The 22,281-nt window shown below is 42.6% G+C and overlaps 1 protein-coding gene across 1 annotated transcript; it reads right to left on the reverse strand.

The window, feature by feature from the left end:
* Nucleotides 1–9,404: 9,404 nt before the first annotated feature.
* Nucleotides 9,405–21,240, reverse strand: LOC106930129 (uncharacterized). Its single transcript, XM_088013156.1, has 2 exons — nucleotides 21,201–21,240; nucleotides 9,405–11,596 (listed from the first exon to the last, which is right to left on the reverse strand). The coding sequence occupies exon 2, from the start codon at nucleotides 11,532–11,534 to the stop codon at nucleotides 10,734–10,736; it is 801 nt and encodes a 266-aa protein (XP_087869282.1). The 5' UTR covers nucleotides 11,535–11,596; nucleotides 21,201–21,240; the 3' UTR covers nucleotides 9,405–10,733.
* Nucleotides 21,241–22,281: the final 1,041 nt, after the last annotated feature.

Raw genomic sequence — 22,281 nt, forward strand, 5'->3', positions numbered from 1 at the left:
CCCAGTAGGGTATATTAAAATCCGCAAGTTTACAGTTGTGTCTGTAGGGCATTTATTGAGAGCATTTGATACGGCAGTGAAATCAGAGAAATATTGCAGCTGCGCTAACGGCAGAGAAACAACTTACTGTTACAGGAAAACTGTTTATTTGCTGTCGTTGGTGGTCATGGTAACGAGCCTGACCAATCGTGGCAGGCGCCATTGTGGGGAAACTAGATGTAGTCTACATACACAGCGCTGATTGACAGTGCTGTGTCCAATCAGAGCCAATTCTGGCTCTGATTGGTTGCTTCTGATGGTGCCAGGTATGTCTGCAGATAGCAATAGGAGCACAGGGTGAAGGCGGAGGATCTTGAAACCACTTAAAAAGCATGAGTAGGTTTAAGACGTGGTGCAGATGCAATTAAAACTTTGTTAGTACAGATTCTTCTTGACCCAACTTACTTTTCCGTCCTCTCTCCAAACCTCCTCTCCTCTCTCGTGAAGGCCACTCGTGATTCTGCAGCAGCGTTCGTTTGTTCCTCTATTTATCCTCCCCTCTGCTTCGTGCTCTCCGGATGAGAGTGAGCTCCAGCTCAAACAAAAAAACGCTGAAGTGATGCTAATGCTCTCTCTTTGTGCCTCCCTCCTTCCTCCTTCCAGACGGCCCTATAATCTCTCCTCCTCCTCCTCCTCCATCCCTCTGCCTGCTCCTAATCCGCTCCACAGCCGTGAAAACTCTCCATGAGCGAGAGGTGACCCGTTCTAATGGGTGGAGGCAGCCACCCACACACGCAGCCGTGGAGGGTCCCCAACAGAAAACACCAAACGCACATCCACTCAGATCAACTAAATGAAACAACCGAGAGCATGCTTGCCTACCAAAATGCTTTTAAATTTAACTTTTTTTTTTTTTTAGAAAGATTGGAAGCCAAAATGACTCAAAGATGATAAATGTTCAGCTTATCAAGGCCATCGTCCTTTTTCTCAAAGCCACATGTAAGATTCAAAGTCTTGCTTTCAGTGAGAAAATGAGCATCATTGTTTGGGTGACATCTTGTATATTTGTACAGCTTTTCTACTCATTGAACACAGCGAAGGAAACCAGAGTCACTCACATTTAGTCAACTGACCATGAGTGAAACACCGAGCTGAAACTTCACTCACAAGTCTGTGAATTTGAGTCGAGCTGTTCACGAAGGAACTCTATTAAGATAAGTGGCAGAATTGTTCAAATTCAGCCACAGTGGAGAGTTTTCCAAGATCGACATCAATTGGATTTAAATCCAGAATTTGACTTTCTCCCCGTTCAGCCATGAGGCGGACCTGTTTGTGCGCATTGGACTCTAGTCCTGCTTTATAAACCAAGCGTTAATGAGCTTGAGGTAATGAAACGATGGACAGACATTTCCTGAAAGCAGAACTCATCTTTCCGCGTCGCTCAGGTCTTGAAGCAGCGAAGCAGCTGACCTGATCAGTGATGCCTCCTTCGTTTGGACGGTTTCAGATCCTGTTGGGAACAGATTATTGACCAGATCCACTCAATGTTGACCTGTGACCTCATGGTGAGCTGCACCGAGCGACATTTTTGACCATCATTATGATGTTCTTTTCTTAAAATGTGTGTTGATTCTATATGAGATTCAACGATACGCAAAACGTCCCAAACATTCACTCCACGCAATCTTTTACAAAATTCTTCAGGATCGTCAAAGTTTTTGGCAAATGTAAGACGGGTTGCTGAGTCATATTTGGTCAGCAGTGATTTTCACCTTGACACTCTCCTGGTGCCCAGTCTCTTTTCATTGTTATGTCTTGAACACTGGCTAACTAACTAAACAAAAGCAAGTGAGGCCTGCAGTGGTTTAGGTGTTTCTTTTTTCAATATGCTTCTCTTGAGTCCCAAAGTCCTAGAAATAGTTTTGTGAGCATTCCCAGGCTAGTAGATGTCAGTGACTTTGTCATCTTGTTATTTCTCCAGATTGGAGCATGATGTGTTTTGTTTCTGAAATCTCTTCAGCTACTACATGTCGTCTCTTTGGTTGAGCAGGACTGGATGTTTCTGAAGATAGAGAAGAAATTTAATTTGGTAAATCATTGTTAATTCATGACTCATCATGAATTCATGACTCATCATGAATTAACTATTGTCATCTTTGTTTGATGTTACAGTTTATTTAATGATCTGAAATATTAATAACAAAAACAAGAACAAAGAAATATGTAAAAGAAAGTACCGCATATCGTGAAGATTTGGACATCTCTCGTTTTTAGGGTTGTGTGTTTTGCACTGTAAAACAAGCAATGTGTTGCTTTGCTTTGAACATCAAAGATTGATTACTAAAGCTTGGAGGGTAAAAGTCCCTTATAAAGACACCATAAGTCACCTTAACGCATGCTCTGGACCATCCATCCAGAGACACTCCGACACACACGCTGAACCACAGCCCTGTCGGTAAGCGGCAGCAGCTTTAGCCACACGCTCATTTCCTCCTCTGGTCCTCTGTCAGCAGATGGCCTGACGCGTCCCTGGATGAGCTTCTGCGTTAGGGTTAGGGTAGAGCAGCAGAGGGGAGGATGGAGAAAAGCTGCGAGGGGCATCCTCATGGGAGGGGTGGAGCGGGTGAGGCGGGTGTAGGGTTGCTAAGTGAGGAAGGAGACATATGTCCACAGTCCTGGCCTCTGCTGTTGGGCGGTCTCTACTGGCTGCTTGGTTTGCTTGGCTCGCTGTCTTTTTCTCACACACATACGGTCAGTTTAACCCGTTTTTGTCACTTAGAGGGGCATCCGTGGCTAATGGCCGCATGTCAATCACAGAGCCAAAACATAAATCTCGGTCTTATGAAGAGCTGGGACCCAGCGTCTTGGACCCAAACTGGGAACTCGGCGCTCATTAGTGGACTGTGGCCGCAAACTGTTGTCAACCCTCGCCTGAGGAAAGCAACACACACAGAAACACACTACAATAAGCCTGGCAGAGAGTTAGCCTCTCCATCTGCACCTAAAAGACCAGAGCGCCCCAACAATGAGGTGACCATGTCACTGCCTGAGCCGAAACAGAGGGATGAAGAGAGAAACAGAGGGAGGGAGGAGAGGCGGGTGAGACGAAGGGGGGAGGAGGGACACATTAACAAGCTATAATCTCAACTGCCTTATCCATAATGCATTGTGTGGGCCAATTTACATGGTGCTAGTCCCTCTGGGAGAAAGGACATCATCCATCACATTACTTTATTAGCTCCCTCACACTCTCTCACAGATGCACACACACACTTTGTTATCAGTCTCTGCCTCTCCCTCTGTTCGGTGGGCCTGTTTCGTCATGGTAGTTGTTCCAAACTGCTGCTGCCTCTATAAAACAACTCCAGCCCGAGTCGTATTGTGGAGCCGGTGACGGGCCCCTTTCAGCTTATACAGCAACAGTTTATTTAAACACTGTAGCAGGAGCTGATCTCAGCATCAGTCACCCAACCAGATATATGTCCAGGGCTGCACTGAGTCTGCGGTTTTAATAATCACAAGAAACGTCCTAAGCTGGGCCACACCATTGATTGTCTTTCTTATGTTGTTTATTTCAAGTTCTCACAATATTTTGGTGATTGTAAATAGTGTCTCTTTACGGATTTTTACACTTTATGTTCCCTTTTAGCCCAGTACTGCACATTGTTTGGTTTGAACATTTAAAATAGCAGTTTTGGTTGTTTGCTTGGTTTCAAACATGAAAAATTGTGCCTTAAGAAAAGGCTGCTATTATAAAAGTGTACAGAAGCAAACGAGTTTACTATTCTGTGTTTGCTGCCTTTTTCAATACCTTTTTTTTTTTTTAGATATAAGAATTATACCAATAATTGAAGATTGATTCACATAAGAAAAGATATGGCCTCCAACAAGACAGAAACAATCCTAAATAAAAACCAGTGTAACATAAAAATGCCAGCAAGTTGATCAGAAGTTATGGGTGAACTCAGGACTCACCTAAAATATTTTGTTATGCTTATCTAGGATTCATTAAATGTTTTATATTTCACATTTCCTCCGCATCTAAATCAGCACAGATGTAGGAAATTGTGAACTTTGTTTGGTTTTAGTCGGTTTTTATTCAAACAGCAATTAAAATCAATGCCAAATGAAATGAGGGAGAGCGCCTTTTTGGAATCATATGATGGGCTACGCTGTAAATATTGAAATAAACCAAATTTACGAGGTAGAGGTGTGTGTGCCTGTGTGTGTGTGTGTGTGTGTGCCTGTGTGTGCGTGTGTGTGTGTGTGTGTGTGTGTGTGTGTGTGTGTGTGTGTGTGTGTGTGTGTGTGTGTGTGTAATGCTGCAGATCCATCAGATCCCGCAGTCACCCTGTGAATAAAAAGAGTCCTATAATTACAATCATATAGTATGTGGATCTCCGGGCTCTGGGCGCCATACCGCACCATTAGTATCACAAATAAGTAATAATTTGCTAATGACAACATTATGTTGAGTCAGTTTAGGGCCAATTAAAGTGAGTGATATTTACATATGCCTAATGAATCACGGAGCGTGGCAGTTCGGGCGGCCTCTAATGAATATTCATCCAGGCATTTCTCCCCTGCGCGCAGCAGTTTATAAACTGAATTATGGCTGATTTGCCCTTTTAAAAAATGAACATGGGCGCATCTCCCATAAGGAGGCGGCGAACAATAACGTCTGATTGTAAAAATGTTTTACTGCGAAAGTGCCGGTGAGGAGACGGCGGCGGCGGCGGCGACTGGGGCTGAAGAGGAGAGCAGCTCAGTCTGGGCCTGGTCCACCTTTAGGGGACCAACGAGAATATTTACAGTGGGCATTCAGGGTGGTCCCTCATGAGAGAGAGCCGCTCTGGATGTGTAATTGATTTGCTTTGACTGGTTGTTTAGAGCAACCTTTTAAACGCAGCAGCAGTTGGGGGTTTTCCTCCTCCTCCTCCTCGCCACCGCCGGTGATTTCTCCGGTAATTGCCCCCGCTGCGTGTCGGGGAGCGGGCTGTTGACCTCTCAGGTGCGGGATCAACAGGCGGCATCAGTTTGCATTCACAAGACGGGCTGCACGTTTATCATGCAAATAAGCAGCTCTTTCTATAGCAGGTGTCAGCAGAGCACTCAGTCACTCATTCGCTCTGCGGCTGCGGCGTCTGTAAACTGGACCGCCGGTCATTATCAAATCACAAATAGATAGACGAGCATCTGCAGATTAATGCAGCTGCGTGTCATAAAAACACAAACATCCTCTCAAGATGACCATCTATACACACGGGAGGCATCGCAATGACTTGGCATATAATCTCATTCAATGATACAAAAATAATTATTTCTCTTTCTATAGATTTAATCCACATCAAACGGTTATATTTGTTGTTTTGATCACTATAATTTATATTTTATAAAAACCTAAAATACAGTTTTACCAAAAATTAAGAAAACAATAAAAAAAATTTTTTAAATTAAATATAAAAATTTTATTTTGTGGCCTACACCACGATGGGTGGCTGAAAGTAAGCAAGAAAAGGTCGCTACTGAACCTGACGGCCATTTAGTCCTTTATCTAAGCATATTGGTGAAAAGTTAGGTGGAAGGAAAAAGTGAGTTGAGTATCATAATTTGTTACATCAAACAAAACCACCTCTGCTACGCCCTTAACTCAGAAAGTGAGGTACAGTCACAGGATCACATCAGCTTGCTTGTGTAGAGATTTATGTACAGCAATGTCGTTTGGTTTGAGTGACAATCCAGCTGCAAAATTTAAAAACATGAAAAACAAGTAAAACGTAATCATTTTAATTCAATGTGTCCTTAGCTACTAACCGGATCGTAGCACTGAGTTTCTCTACAATGATTGTTTTGAAAAGAAAAAAAAAAGTATGTTTTAGACTTTCAACAGAGTTTTACATCAATGCTGTCCAACACTTCCTGTCATCCTTCCAGCTTTATTTTTTTTTGAAAATTCACAACTGGGGAGAAATCTCACATGTTTCACTTGTGATCTGTAAAAACGTGAAGTCAGAAGTGGCTTACGTAATATTCTAACTTCTACTATTATATCAACAGTACGTAAATTAGTTGGAAATTCAATCAATTTCAAATATCATTTGAATTTAACTAAATTATTGAAATTAATATCCTATTTTTTGACATTATTTAAACTTTTGGAGATGCAGGTATAAATAAATTACATATATGTTTCTGAATGGAGACACATATAAATGTGACATTTCTAAACCGATGATGCAAAGCAATTATTTCAGACATCCCAGAAATTACATAACTTGCATAACTGTCCACAATATTGCATTGCAATTTTATCCATTTTAAAATTTAAAATGCAATATTGGTGATTGAAGTTGAAAAAAATTAAATTTGGACAGCAAATTATTATTATAAAGATAATTTATTTGTTGCTTATGAAATTAAATAGACTCTGATGACGGACTGTTAATACGTTTCCATAGCAACACAACAAATAAATATGCAAAACCATTTATAATCGATAGCAACTCATGTTACATTTCAGGTTTATATTAACTGTATACAAGAAAAACATTTACTTTCTCAGTCGTCTGTTCTTCATCGTCGCTGTAATTTACTCAAACATATCTGCTGCCACCTTGTGGCTCAGACTCTGAAGTACATCTGACTCACTTCACTGTAAACAAACCTCGAACCTCTGATGAGAAAGAAGGAAGCAGAGGTCAGGATTAAAACATAAAAGATGAACTGAGAGATGTTTATGCTGCAACAAAATCTCCCGACTGCCCTCTTTGGTTTGGACTTCTCCTTTTGTTTCTCTGCAAAGGGTGCTAAACCCAGATGTTGATCAAGTGCAGAACCATGATGCTGCCAGCTATTGTCAAGGGGCTCAAACAAACAGGAAGCTGCGTCTGTGCAGCACTTTGTACTGAAACCTCACAAACACAAATGTTGAAAGATAAGATCAGTATATAAACAGCAGCTGGAAACAAAGGACACATGGTGCTCTGGTGTGCCGAGCTCTGAGTGCTTTCCATTGTTTGCATTGTGAGCATGCTTTAGTGGTCTGTGAAAAGTTTAAGGCTTTGGTAACAAAGCAAGAAGAAATAACACAACCATGTGACCCAATTGTTGGCACCCTTGTACAAATGTTTGACAACACGTGTTTATCTTTGGTTACAGTTGAAAAACCTCACTCTGTCGTAAGGTGGGGGTGTTGGTGGTGAGGAGATGACGCAGGTAGACCCAGGATGTAGATGAATAAGATGAATTTAATGATGAGGATGATGCTCAGACAGTCCAAGACAGGCAGCACGGCAGAGAAACTAGCGCACAGCTAAATGCCGGTAGCAACTGATACAAGACTGACTAAACGAGCAGATGCCGACACAGGACTTAACAGTACGACTGTGCCGGCAGACGAACTAACCGACAGAACAAACTAAGACAGAACTGACTGACACGTATGTTAGACATAGACAAGGACCCGACGAAGAACACAGACACAGGTGGGTTTAAATACACATGGAGGGTAATCAGGTAAGTAGACACACCTGGGAGACAATCAACGGGGAGGACAGGACAGAGACTCACAGGGAAACAGGAACACATCGAAAAACTCAAAAATAAACACACAGAAACACGGAACCTAACAGTACCCCCCTCTCAAGGGCGGATACCAGACGCCCACAAAAACAGAAAAGTCCAACAACAAAAAACAACCCAGCAGGGTGGGCGGAGGGGCGATGGCAGGAGGGCTAGAGTCCAGAAACTGTCCAAAACAAAAAACAACCCAACAGGTGGGCGGAGGAGCGAATCCGGCGGGCGTCGCCGGCGCAGAAACCGGAATCCCGGAGGCGGGTCCGGCGGGCGTCGCCGGCGCAGGAACCAGAGACGTGGAGGCGGGTCCGGCGGTCTCTTCCGCCGGCGCAGGAACCAGAGACGTGGAGGCGGGTCCGGCGGTCTCTTCCGCCGGCGCAGGAACCAGAGACGTGGAGGCGGGTCCGGCGGGCGGCGTCTCCGGCGCAGAAAGCAGAGACGTGGAGGCGGATCCGGCGGGCGGCGTCTCCGGCGCAGAAGGCCGAGACGTGGAGGCGGATCCGGCGGGCGGCGTCTCCGGCGCAGAAGGCCGAGACGTGGAGGCGGGTCCGCCGGGCCGGCAGGAAGGCCGGATGGAAACTCGGGCGGAGCAGACTCAGGAAACTCGGGCGGAGCAGACTCAGGAAACTCGGGCGGAGCAGACTCAGGAAACTCGGGCGGAGCAGACTCAGGAAACTCGGGCGGAGCAGACTCAGGAAACTCGGGCGGAGCAGACTCAGGAAACTCGGGCGGAGCAGACTCAGGAAACTCGGGCGGAGCAGACTCAGGAAACTCGGGCGGAGCAGACTCAGGAAACTCGGGCGGAGCAGACTCAGGAAACTCGGGGAGCTCTGGCTCGGGGGAAGGCTGCGCTCCGGCAGCAGGCTCGGGGAGCTCTGGCTCGGGGGAAGGCTGCGCTCCGGCAGCAGGCTCGGGGAGCTCTGGCTCGGGGGAAGGCTGCGCTCCGGCAGCAGGCTCGGGGAGCTCTGGCTCGGGGGAAGGCTGCGCTCCGGCAGCAGGCTCGGGGAGCTCTGGCTCGGGGGAAGGCTGCGCTCCGGCAGCAGGCTCGGGGAGCTCTGGCTCGGGGGAAGGCTGCGCTCCGGCAGCAGGCTCGGGGAGCTCTGGCTCGGGGGAAGGCTGCGCTCCGGCAGCAGGCTCGGGGAGCTCTGGCTCGGGGGAAGGCTGCGCTCCGGCAGCAGGCTCGGGGAGCTCTGGCTCGGGGGAAGGCTGCGCTCCGGCAGCAGGCTCGGGGAGCTCTGGCTCGGGGGAAGGCTGCGCTCCGGCAGCAGGCTCGGGGAGCTCGGGCGGCTGCGCTCCGGCAGCAGACTCGGGGAGCTCGGGCGGCTGCGCTCCGGCAGCAGACTCGGGGAGCTCGGGCGGCTGCGCTCCGGCAGCAGACTCGGGGAGCTCGGGTGCGGGCCACGCCACTAGCCGTGCCGCTTGTCGCCCAGGCGCCAGCCTGGCTGCCTGAAACCCCAGCACCACGGGGACTGTGGCGACTGGAGACGGGCAGACGGAGCTGGCTGGAGACGGGCAGACGGAGCTGGCTGGAGACGGGCAGACGGAGGCGGCTGGAGACGGGCGGACGGAGGCGGCTGGAGACGGGCGGACGGAGGTGGCTGGAGCGGACTCTGGAAACTCGGGGGACTTTGGAAGCTGCTCCAGGTAAATCTCATAAAGTCCCAATACTAAATCAAACAAAGTGGGATGACCTTTGTATTGGTTGAGGAGGTTGAGATAGTCCGCATCCTTATAATCACTCCAGTTCTCTGGGCCCATGATGTTCTGCGATCCTCACCGGTTGTGGTCGGGTCCTTCTGTCGTAAGGTGGGGGTGTTGGTGGTGAGGAGATGACGCAGGTAGACCCAGGATGTAGATGAATAAGATGAATTTAATGATGAGGATGATGCTCAGACAGTCCAAGACAGGCAGCACGGCAGAGAAACTAGCGCACAGCTAAATGCCGGTAGCAACTGATACAAGACTGACTAAACGAGCAGATGCCGACACAGGACTTAACAGTACGACTGTGCCGGCAGACGAACTAACCGACAGAACAAACTAAGACAGAACTGACTGACACGTATGTTAGACATAGACAAGGACCCGACGAAGAACACAGACACAGGTGGGTTTAAATACACATGGAGGGTAATCAGGTAAGTAGACACACCTGGGAGACAATCAACGGGGAGGACAGGACAGAGACTCACAGGGAAACAGGAACACATCGAAAAACTCAAAAATAAACACACAGAAACACGGAACCTAACACACTCAAGAAAAAAAAAAAAAAGATTCTGTCAGGTTCTTATTTCTGTTTGAGTCTGAGTTCATCCTGTGCCAATTCTCTTCAGCTCACCCAGCCTGTTTTCTTTGTGTAGTTAGGTGGCCATAAAAGAAACTCGATCTGGTTTGTAATTCACAATTAAGCGGGGATTTTTTTTTTCTTTACATATCCTGGTGTTTGAAAGAGTTTGCGATATCATGTTCCCTAAAACGTTTTCCATGTCCTTTAGAAGAGACCGTGTCTGAAGCATCATAGATCCTCCACCGTACCCAACAATGAGCTTGAGGTGCCTTTCCACATCTTAACACTTGATTTCACACCAAAAACATGTGGGGTGTTTGTCACTGAAATGCTACACACACAGATCAAGTTAATGTTCCTGTAGTTTCTACGTTCAAACATCGATTGTGAAAAGAGGACAGAACAAGATTCCTTATGGGTTTTTTTTTCTGCAAATAAATATTATCTGATGGTTAATATGGAGACCTGGTGACCCAAAGATGCCTCTCTGTGATGGAGTAGTTATAGCTCCTTTTCCACAGAAACAGAAAGGGTTGGGCTGTCAATTAAGACAATTGAACTAACTTTAAAAACAAGAAGTACAATGTTTTGTCATTTTCTAAATTTCTTGGCGTGGAAAAGACTTGCATCTACCAAACCAGGTAACTTTTTTATAACAATCTAGGATCTAGAGGGTTTGTTGTTCGAACTTATTTGAATGTAAACTTTAAGAATGGTGATGTACTGTGTTATCTTACACCAGATGCCTGTAGAGAGCCTAAAAAGATAGAGTAATATGTAAACCAACAACCTTTTTATATCACATTTCATTGACCCACGGACCATATTCAAAGTGTAGGTCCAAATCGAGGCCTGTGTTATGCTATCGGTGGTTCATAGTAAGTCTTTGTCAGTACACAAAGCTGACATAGATGACCGACGCCTCTGGTAATTTTGCCAGGTGAAGGTCAGGGAAAGGCAGCGTCCCGTCACTGTCTATGTGTGTCAGCACCGTGTACGTTTTGATCTCGGCTCCCCAGTCCAGCACGGAGCTGTGGATGATTCCCAGTCGGGCCTGTTCGTGGTGCGCCGCTCCGCGCTCCCGGCCCAGGAAGATGTCCTGGATCTGAGGCGAGGACGCTCTCAAAGAGCTTCTCATCGCCTCAGCAACGAGGTCCATGTTGGTGTCCCTGTCCTTGTTGGACTTGTTTGAGTCAAATGCAAAGCTGTTGTCTCTGTCTTGGTTGGCGTTTGTTCTCTTGGCGCAGTTGGCGTCGGTGCAGGGGTGAAACGGCCTCTCGGGCACGTTCACCACCGTCAGCCTCTCCAAGCGCTGCACCGCAAAGTAACCCTCCTGAGAGAACGAGGCCGTCCCCCGGGGCTCCCCGGGAGGCCCGCAGTGGATGAGCGTGAGGTGCCTCACTTCCGAGTTGTTCAGCAGACGCATCACGGTGGCGGGAGACGAGAACCACACAGTCAAGTGTTTCCCCTGGAAAGCGGGAGTGGAGTGAGACAGGGGCCTGTGGGCGCTGGACAGCTGGAAGTTCTTGCATCTGCAGTCGGAAACTGAAGACGTGCTGCACGGCTGAGGGTCCTGGCTCCTGGAGTAGTAGATGAAGTTGCCGTGCGTGATGTAAGCCAAACGCAGGTCGGCCATCAGCGCACAGAGCAGCAGGTGGAGGAGAGGAGCGGGAGGGCTGGAGGGAGCCATCACGGCAGGACGAGAGTCTCAGGGAGAGGGCTGACCCATGGGCCGCGATGGCCTGTCTGGACCTGAGCCAGCAGAAAAAAATAGAAATGGAATAAAACCTCTGGCTTTAGTTGCTTTTTTAAAAAATAATCTGGTACAATTTCACAGATAAGCAGCCGGAGTTCCCACAGTGATCCATTCAGATCATTTCTTCTGTTCGTCAAAGTTACCATAAAACAACATTTGTTACTCAAAATTCCTGCTGTTTGACGTTTGAATGCCTTTCAGCAGGTATTTGATTAACTGTGTTCTTTGGTTTCAGGTTTAGTGAGAATTAATTTTTCATTGATGCCGTTTGTCTCCATCTTTGTTGCTATCCGAATTCCTTCCTGTCCTTTGACCCTCAACTGCACCAAACAGATGGTCGACCTCCACCTCAATCAAGCTTGGATGTTTTTAATAACTGCTGGTCATTTCTAAACAACCTCAGGGTGACGTCTCAGATACAGTTGTTTAGGTTTACTTCTGTGCATATTTATGGGGTGGAAAGAAGGGGGCAGGGATTTTTTCAGGGGTGTCAGCATATGCCAGTATCTATCTATCTATCTATCTATCTATCTATCTATCTATCTATCTATCTATCTATCTATCTATCTATCTATCTATCTATCTATCTATCTATCTATCTATCTATCTATCTATCTATCTATCTATCTATCTATCTATCTATATAATTGATTTTATTTCAGATTTACAATATGCTATTTCCATAATTCCATTTTGTTTTAAAGACTCTTTAGCTAAATGATCTGCCATGTCATGGACATTAATGATGATAATGAATCTGAACATATAAGAACATTTTCAATTTTATTTTGTTCTATCCACTGTAAGGCCATCAGAATTGCTAACATTTCCACTGTATAAACAGATAAATAATCAGCTGTTCTTTGCTTCTTAAATGTACCTAGTTCAGGAATAACATAAGCAAATCCTGTTTTATTTGAAACTAAATCTTTTGAGCCGTCTGTATACATAACTGTAAAGGATTTATACATATTCTTAATTCTGTTATTTACAAAAATTTCCCAGTTATTATCTTTATTAACCGGCATTTCTTTATAAACTTCTAGACCTACATTCACATATGGAAATAACCAATAAGGTGTAATTGGATAAGGCACCGCAGCACAGTATGTCTTTCCCTGTATACCTATTTCCCTAATGCATTTATCTGCTGCCCAGGCAAAACAGTCTATTTTAGCTTTTCCACTCTCCCAGCAAGGTCTCAGAATTCTTACTGCTGTATTATTCTCCTCCTTATGTCCCTGCAAACTTACCCAATAATTCAGCATAATTTGCTTTTGTCTTAAATATAAAGTAATCTCCCCCATTTCTACCTGCACTGCCAAAGATGGAGATGTCTTCAAAGCTCCACAACATAATCTCAAAGCTTGATTCTGAATAACTTCTAATTTACTAATCACTGTTTTTGCAGCTTGCCTGTAAACTACACTTCCCGCTACTTAGCAGTGGGTGTCAGGTTACATTGTGTTGCATTCAATGTTGTCGGAAAAAAGAGTTTGCGCTTAACGTCCGATTTGCCGTTACAATTTATTGAATTCATAGTCGTCAGCTGGGGTGGCAACAGGACAACAGGGGTGGCAAGGCTCTCGTTTGGGGTGGCAACTGCCCCAAAGTAGATCCGCCCCTGCTTCTGTGCAAAGTGATTTAAATTTGCATTTTCACGATTTTTGAGTATATCTCTCTAGGTTTTCTGAAGGTTTTTCAAAATATTTTTTGAGGTTTTCACTGCTGCTTTGTTCCTCCTCTCAGTCTTTGTTTTTCTAAAGGTCTAAAAAAAAACAATCTACAGCAGATGAATAGAATCCAAAAGGCATGCCTTTAAACAATGTAAGTAAAAAACAAAAAAAATGTTGTGGTGCAGGCAGACCTCAGCAATACGTGTCAAACTGGTGTCTGACGTTTCCACTTATGTTGGAAAAACACAGTTTTAGCGTCGTGTTTCCATCAAATAAGAAACGCAATTAAAATCACGTGAATAAGTTTGTTCACACGATAAATGACTGAAAAACATTCTGCGCCATCATCCTGAAACTTACTCCTGTTGTTTTCTTCTTCTTTGTGGTTTGCGCCAGTGGCAACATCAGGTTTTTGATCATGTTACTCGTATGATGTAAAAAAAAAATAATAAAAAGTTTCCATTGCAGTTCTGCAAAATAAACGAGTTTTGACAAGGCCAAAGACCACCTCATCCCGGCACCAAAATATTTTATTTAAAAAACTTGAGTTTTTTTCAAAATTGCCGTGTTTCCATTAAGAAAATTTACTTTTGAAATGTCAAATTGGTGCAGACAATGGCAACACGGTTACTGAGAAGATTCTCAAGCTTATGCTGCATATTCTGAGTTTTTAAAGGAAAAATCCTCAGTAGTTGGACTTTATTTCAAGTATTTTGCAGCAGCAGTCGGTGAAAAGTGGTCAGACTTTAATAACCACTGGTCATTTCTTAGAAATGGTCATTTCTGGTCATTACTAACCAGTGGTGTGAATTAAAGGCTTTAATTCACTTCACCTTTGCTGAGACTTGCAGTCTTGACCTTTCTGAGGGAGGAAAATGTGCGTGCGTGCGTGTGTGTGTGTGTGTGTGTGTGTGTGTGTGCGTGTGTGTGACTGAACAATTAGACTGATCGCTCTGATTGTCAGGCCAGCAGATTAAAGTGTGAAAAAGTGACTGAATTAAACATTTTGAATGAAAAAGTTGCGGCTTGTGTGAAAGCTGTGACGCTGCACTCTGATCCCTGACCAGCAAAGAACCGTTCATGAACGGGAGAGAGGAGGAACACTAAGCCCCTCACTAAAGTACTAATGAGGCTAAATTAGCCTAAGTCATCTATTAGAGTGATGATCCTACCAAGGAATATACCAAAACATAGAACAGAAAACCACTGAAGGAATTTAAAGTACGCCCATTTTTCTCAAGCCACCCACAGATATAAATACAAAGGTCCACTTAGTGTCAGGCTGTATGCTGTAAAAATGAGAGGCGGTGTGACTGGACATGATTTAGACAGGAATTATGGTTGTCAGCCTGGTTGGTTTGAGAATAAGATTGGTGTTTTTGTTTGTTTCTTTTTGCTCTCTGCCAAAAGAGAAAAAGCGTCCCAAATACATTTATTCACATTTATTCTGGATTTATGGTGTTGTTTTACAGCTGAAACCTTTAGCTCCCCTGGAGACGCTGACCCGAAGCCCTGCTGTGGCGCCGACAGGATAATTATGACACCATTAGTCTGAGCAGCCGGAGCTCTCTGATGGCTGTTCGTCGGGATGTGTGGTTTAGTCAGAGACTTTTATAAATTATTTATTTCTTATTAGTTTCTCAACTTTTAAGTGTTTTTTTTTTTTTTAACAAACTACAGATCAGACTTATTCTAGGTTTTCTATCTCCGATGGCTTGATCTGCCCACTCTTGAACAAAGCCTGGATTTGAGCATCTCTTCCAAGTTGCTCTGTCTATTAGTGGTGCTAATTCTGTTAGCGCTATAGACGCTATTAAGCCTACCAAGGATCATTCTGCTTTCAGTAGACTGTTTCACATTATGGTGAAACATTCAGAACAGGCTTTTTATTTGCATCCTAATTTACTATATAATGCTAAATTAAAACATGTGGCAGCTAATTAATTATGAATATTTGAGTCGCTGAGAACAGAAACGTTCTCTCTCTGAATTGGCAGTCCCATGTTTCTCTGGTTCCTGAATTATTCCTGACATCTCTTGGTTTGGGTCTCCCTTCACCAAATGACCATCCTGTGGCTGCAAAAAAGAAAAAAATTGCATTGAACTTATATGTGTTTCTGTATAGATGTAGCAATGTAGTTTCTCCTGCAAACACTCAAACATTTTAGTTTTAGAGATTTGGTTGTTTTATCTAAACTAAACTAAATGCAGTTGGTTAGCCACTTAGGTACATTTCTAAGGAGGGCAATTAGTCAGCTTTTTATACAGCCAAAGAATATTTGTTTCAGGTTGATTCTTTTTATGCATTACAGATGATATATGCACAGAAATCTGCATTTCAACTAAATTCTTTTTTTCACAAAAATTGATTTTAGCGTTTTTAGAGAGGTTTTTCCCTCCTCCTATGAATCTGATCAATCTGTTGGAGAATCTGTTGTTTCTCCAACCGGGTCGTTTTTATCATTACTAAACATCAGAGATATTTGTCCCCGAGCAGAGACATCATTGAGTGAACTTGATTTTTAGTTAATGTCCATCAGACCGTTTGACTGAAATGAAAATGGCTTTACATAAAATATTTTTTTTTTTAAAACTAACTTTCTGTCTGTGCTGCTGTCTTGAAAATACCTGAGGTTAAGCAAACTTTGCAGAGAAATGCAAAGTATCTTAACGCTCTCACCACAATCTGCCACATTCCAGGAGTAACTTGATGTAATTTTATCTTTTGGCTCCGCAGCTTTAATTTAAAACAACTTTTCTCGAAACCCAACGCGGAAACGGTGCGACCTACACTCGTTCCTTCACACAGACACGCCTTTAATTCACTTCACCTTTGCTGAGACTTGCAGTCTTGACCTTTCTCAGGAAAGAAAGAAACCATGCTTGTGTGTGTGTGTGTGTGTGACTGAACTTATTTATATCTAAACAAAGAGGTCAGCGTACGTTCGTAACCCCGTTCAGGTAGAAGTTTTACTCCTTGACATCAAAGGTTGTTCTCATGAGTTTTCTACATCCATGGAGTGTTTTCATGCCACAGAACGAAGGAAGAGGATGTTGCTGAACGGACAGCTGGTTTGGATCAGGATTTGTTAGATTTAGAAAAGGTCTGCGACGGGTGTGTTCCTCCTGGACTGCAGCAACATGGGATATATTGTTTGGCCCGGCGAGCCCTCATTGAATTTCACATACAAAAACACGCACAGTCGGAAAATTATATGTGGGTGAATTGCTCTGAGATTCCAGGGAAAACACTGTCTTGAAATCTTGGCCGTTTTAAAGGTCTCGTCTGGTTTGGCAGTGATATCAGAGCAGGAACACGACTCTGGGTATTATTTTGAACACCGGACGGAGCTGACCGCTGCATTCCTCCACTGCCCCGGGGTTAGAATAAGAAAAGGAGGAGAAGTAGCATTTATGGCGTTTTCTGCATTCAACACTGGCACACAATTAACATTTCCTCGAGGTAGTTACTGCAAGCACCGGCTAAAGTAGAGCGAGGAAAAACTGGACAGCGATGAGTTTCATGAAAACACTCTAGGAAAGTTTGTGAGCTTCGCTTTAGTAATTTCATCCTTTCGAACTTCACAATTAAGCGCCACATTGCTTTTTAAGTATATATTTTAAGTTAAAAAGTGCACAGTTAGTGAAAACTTTCTCAGGTGAAATGCGTCACCAGCTGACGTGAAAAAAACAAAACAGACAACTCTGTCAAGTCAAATTTTTCTGTGGTTCAAAAATGATTCAAGTCTAACCTCAATCGTGCTTACACCATGTCATTATTTCTTAACCGAGGTTAACACCAAACATGTAAACAGGGCCGTACCTCTGATTTTACAACTCGAATAAAAAACCTTGTGTAAATTGTAGGCTTAAAATGTGCAAAGAAATAAGCTCTTGTAATTTCAGTGGTTTCTGTTTTAATATTCTCAGTTTTAGATTGTCATTTTTTCTTTTTGTCCTAAACTGTGAAATGAAACCAAACATTATGAACCTGCGCTGACTAATTTTTAAGACAAAGTGGCTTTGTTGACTGATTTATTTCCCCTCAAGTATTTGGAAATTACTCATCACATCTGGAAAAGACACTGAAATTCAAACCCGAGTATCGACCGTTCCTGAATCCTACAAATCTGATGTTCAAATGATAAATACAAAGAGAACAGGAAAACTAAAATATACATGTTTATTTTTTTAGAATCAGATAACAGATTCATTGGCTCTTAAAACGTGAACACGGCTCGCTCACACTGTTTGTTTGGTCAGCACCAAAAACTCAAATGAGCTGAGATGCTCGTCCAAAACCGAGTAAACTATCCTCTGGCCTGTTTATTCAAAATTCTCTGGTTTGAAGGTTCTCTTACACATAACAATGTTTATATTGAATTTCATTCATTTGAAATAAACTTTATCTTTTGTTGTAAGACTTTCCTGGCATTTGCTGATGTTCATTGTTGAGTTAAAAGCATTATTGGGGGAGAGGCTATCGCTGTGCAAAGGTATCAGTCAGGAGAAGGGCACACAAAAATCTGGATATGACTGATGTTTTTTTTTAAAGATTTGGTACAGGCTTTTAGATTTGCCATGCATGTTGTACTGAAAACTGTATGAACTCGGCCTTGAAGCTTTTAAGAAGTGGCGCCAGAACTTCATTTAGCTTCGCCCAACATTCAGCTTTTGCTGAAGCCTTCTGTTTGGGAATGTTATAGTTTCTCATAAATCTAAACAAAGTAACGCTGGAAAGAAAAAAAGGTGGCTCAAACCAAACGAAACTTTTCGGCAGTGTTTTCCAATAGCGATACATTAAGCTTTTACTACTCACCTGAAACAGCGTCAAGCTAAATGTAAACAACGCTTAGTAAAGAGAATCATGTGAATCTCTTTGTTTAGTGTGACTCTTTTTTGTCCTGTTTTGTTCTCTCTGTTTTCCTTTCTGTGCTTTCTGTCGACTTCCATCAGTTTCACTGCTCTGTCCTTCTTAAACCTGGTTGCGTTATCCTTCTTCCCCATAGTTTGAAACCCCGTCAGCTTCATCAGATTGCTCCCCAGGTTTTTGGCATAGGGGTCGACTATAATCCCCTATGTCAGCTTCCCTTCGTGCCGAGTGCTCGGGTATTTCCAGTTTGTTCGCATTTCCGTTTCTCTCAAATCTGTTCCTCAATTTTTGTAAATCTTTTCTTTAAAAAACACACACACAAACGTGATCATTTGCGTTTCTGGGCTTGTGTCCATCTCAACCACAGCATTTTATAACAACAAAAGAGGGATGTGGAGAAGAGATGTCCTCACACATCTGATAGATTTGGAGAAGTTTTGCAAGGGATATTGGGCAAATATTAACAAATGTAGATGTGGGATACTGGCAGACTCCTAACAAAGCAGACTGGGTGCTGTGTGTTAGTCTATGGGGGTAAAATGAGGTTATTGATATTTTTATTCCGCCTCACCTAATAACTTAGCTTATTTACAAGTATGTTTAAACAGAACATATGTCACCTTAGAAGTTTTAAAAGTGTCTCATTAAGTATTTCAACAGAAATGTGCACACTTTGAAGAACCCACACAGTTAAGCTAAATAAAGCATTGTGCAATATTGACCTAAAAAGCAATCTTTTCCTGAAAATCCTGGCAAGACCGGCGCTCACTGTTGAACACACTAACTGCAGTGGTGAGTTGAGGGCCATTAGAGTCTCTCAGAAAATGTGCTTTCTGAGAAACCTCTTAAGTTTTCCTCAGAATGAACCTTTTATCAGACGCATCATCAGATGAAGCGGACGGACTTGTAAACACGAGCCTTCAATGTGTTATCCACTGGAGCTTAGTAAGTAACACAACGCTCTGGGTAACGCAGCACGGTTTCACACGGGACACGTTAAAGTCGTGGGAACAGAACAAGAGACAGACGTGTGTTACTCTCAAGTCACAACAGGAACCAAGCAAAACCAATCAAGGTGTTGATCCGTCCTAAAAGCAGAACCACCTCAGGTCAGACCAAATGGAAACACAGAATGTCTTTTTGTTTTATTTTCATTAACCATCTTAGTTGTGGTTAAGTAATGTGATGGTTTCCTGAAAGTTTTACATTAAGCTTCTAACAGTCGTAAGCCACACTTTATTTTACATTTGAAGTTTAATATATCAAGACAAGCTATTTTTTCTCCATATGTAATTCTTTTTTTTTTTTTTTTAACCACTGTTCTTCCTCAAAACTAGCAGGCCTTAGAATGAAAGTCTTGTAATTTTTTACTTGTTTTGTTAATAAAAATTCACAAGGTTTCCCCAAGAAAACTTGCAAAAGCCCGGTGGTCGGATGCCAGGGCAGTCACTCATCCAGCAGTCCGTCGTGTTTTAGAGTTAAAAAATGTTTAAAGTTGACAGGAAATTTGAAAATATAATTTGGTAATTATGTGTTATTGAAAGATTGGAAGATTAATGGCTGAACACTAACTATAAAGTCTTAAAAAATGCAAACATTAAAAAAAAACTTTAAAAAATAAGCAATGTTTAGCCTCGTGGGGGCACAAGTAAAGCCTGGTGGCCCGCCAGGCTTATAAAACACTGGGGGAAATCCTGAATTCTCTTGTTTTCTTGAAGAACATTCATATTCTTAACTTATCTTTAATCGTTATCTCCTTTATCCAGGTCTTGCTATGATAATCTGTGCCTCAAAAGAAGCAACATTGTTTTTTGAATCACTATCGTGCTGAATGACAAAATGGATACTTTTGAGCACTTTTCATTCAACGAAAAGACAAATGAAAATAGACTTTTATATAAATGTTGCTCATTGGAAGTAAAATACAAAGTAATGACAGAAGGGTTGAGAGTTGTAACAAGAAATGCACCCATCAGAGAGCGTGGGGAAGATTTCCATTGATTTTGTAAAGCTCAAACCTGAACAGTCAAGATAGTTCTGTGGAAAATTGACCTTTAATTCAATAAGTCTCTGTTTGAGTCCTCTTCTAACAACTTCCACACAGAAGAGTGTCGCTCTCAAGAGCTACCTGCTCGCTTGCACGGATGTTGCATCCACTGACCAGAATTTAAAAATGTATATCTTTTTCGTTTCTGATTGGCTGATCAACAGCTGGCACTGGTCAAGGCTTACATTTCTCAGTTCGCAGAGATTTTTAACCGCTATTTTGAAACAAACAATAATAATCTAGAAAGACGTGAGCTTCACTGTTGTAAAAACCAAACACAGTTAAGAGCAGGAAACTCTGGATGACCATGGAATAAAAAAATCAAAAAATTTTAATCTAGGAACTATCCTTATAAAAATGCCACAATACACCTTTCTTTAAAACTCCTCAATTTTTCACATTTTTAAGATCTTGACATTTTAGTCCACAGATAGCGTTTGAGAACGTTGAGGAACATTATCAAACCATTTGATGTTTGAGAAGAGGGTTAGCTAGAAAATGAAGATGTTTCAACATCAACCACTAATTGTTCTCCGCACTTGATAGAAATGTGGATTTCTGCAGATTTCTAAGAGCTTCCTGACAAAATCATTTCACATAGAAGTGAATGAATACCGTTCATATCTGGTATTGCAATTATTTCTGGGGGATGTTAGGAAACAGTCACTGTGTTAGTCAGGGACAACATCTGTGCTGTCCTAGCACTCCCAATGTATCCATCAGCCGAATTTACATGCAACCAGAGAGTGAGAAATCCTCTGTGAGTCCAGCATTTTAGCTGTTTTCTCTGTGAACAGAAAGTCTGCATTGCATAACACAACAAGAGGAATGCTGAGTGCTGTAACATGAGAGTACACAGCAGGCTGGGCTTTAAATCTTCTCATAAAGTTTCAGCTTGACATAAATACATCTTTACGTCAAAACAACAGCAACAGCATGGATGTAAGTTCAAGATTATTCAGACAACAAAGTTCCCCCACCAAAATCCAGGGTTTCTTGCTTACCTCAAATTCCTGGTGTGGAGCAGATAAGTGAATGCGTCAGCTGGACGCTGGAGTGGGGAGAAAAACTTTCACATCCAGCTGACGTCAGGATGTGGGATGTATCCCTCAGAGGAAGCGGGAATCAGCTCATGAAGTTCAGGTTCTTCACAGCTGAATGCAAACATATCCCACATCCATTTAATATTTTGTATAAAGCCACAACAGATGAGTCAGGCACATTTTTGTCAGGCTTACGAGAAAAAAATAAGGTTTTTATTTATTTATTTTACATATATTATGACGCTTTCAGTGTCAAAATTGGGCTTTCCCTGTTGTATTAAAGATAAACAGGTTTTCTGAAACCGTTTTGCTTACAGAAATTTACATAAAAATGGTTCCTGGTAGTTTGGGGAATTGATCTTTTCGTCCGTTATCTCCTGGAAGACCGGGTGATTTCCCGTCAAGAAAAATGAACTAGTGCTGTTGTCGGTGCGTTCAAGTGCTTTCGGATTAATCAGTATTCAAATTAAACTGTTAAAAAATAATTCACGAGATGCCAAGCAGAAGGGTAGTGAAGTGGGTCACTCTGAGGTGAAACGAGTCATTCTGCTGCGTCATTATTACAATGTAATGTCTTACAGTCATTTCTGTCTTTTTAATTAATTTTTTCTTTAGCATCTCATGTTGTTTTCTTTCCTCCCCCCTTTTAAACCTTCTGACTAAATACTTTTAAATTATGGTTACTGACCATTAGCTGGTGAGACAAAAGCAACCTTTGACTTTACATTTGTTGAAATTTGACTTTTTGTTTATTTCTAAAGAATACCATCGATAAAATCAATAAAATATGTGAGTAAAAATGAAATCTGATCTTTTTTGTTTTAACTCAGCTAAGCATGCAGTTTTATAACACACTTTCTTCACACAGTACTTGAAGGAGGCGAGTTACCATTTAATAAGAATATTCTAATAGGGGCTGAAAGACTGAATTAAAAAAGTGGCTTTATGACATTTTGGAAAAGTTATAGAGGTGCTAATAAAAGGAAAGTTAAAAAAAATGCTACAAAAGCTCATTATAGTCTTAATGGCTATGTCTTTACAA

This window comes from Poecilia mexicana, unplaced genomic scaffold (assembly GCF_051168715.1).
Source record: "Poecilia mexicana isolate PSO_F unplaced genomic scaffold, ASM5116871v1 scaffold_15, whole genome shotgun sequence".
NCBI lineage: Eukaryota > Metazoa > Chordata > Actinopteri > Cyprinodontiformes > Poeciliidae > Poecilia > Poecilia mexicana.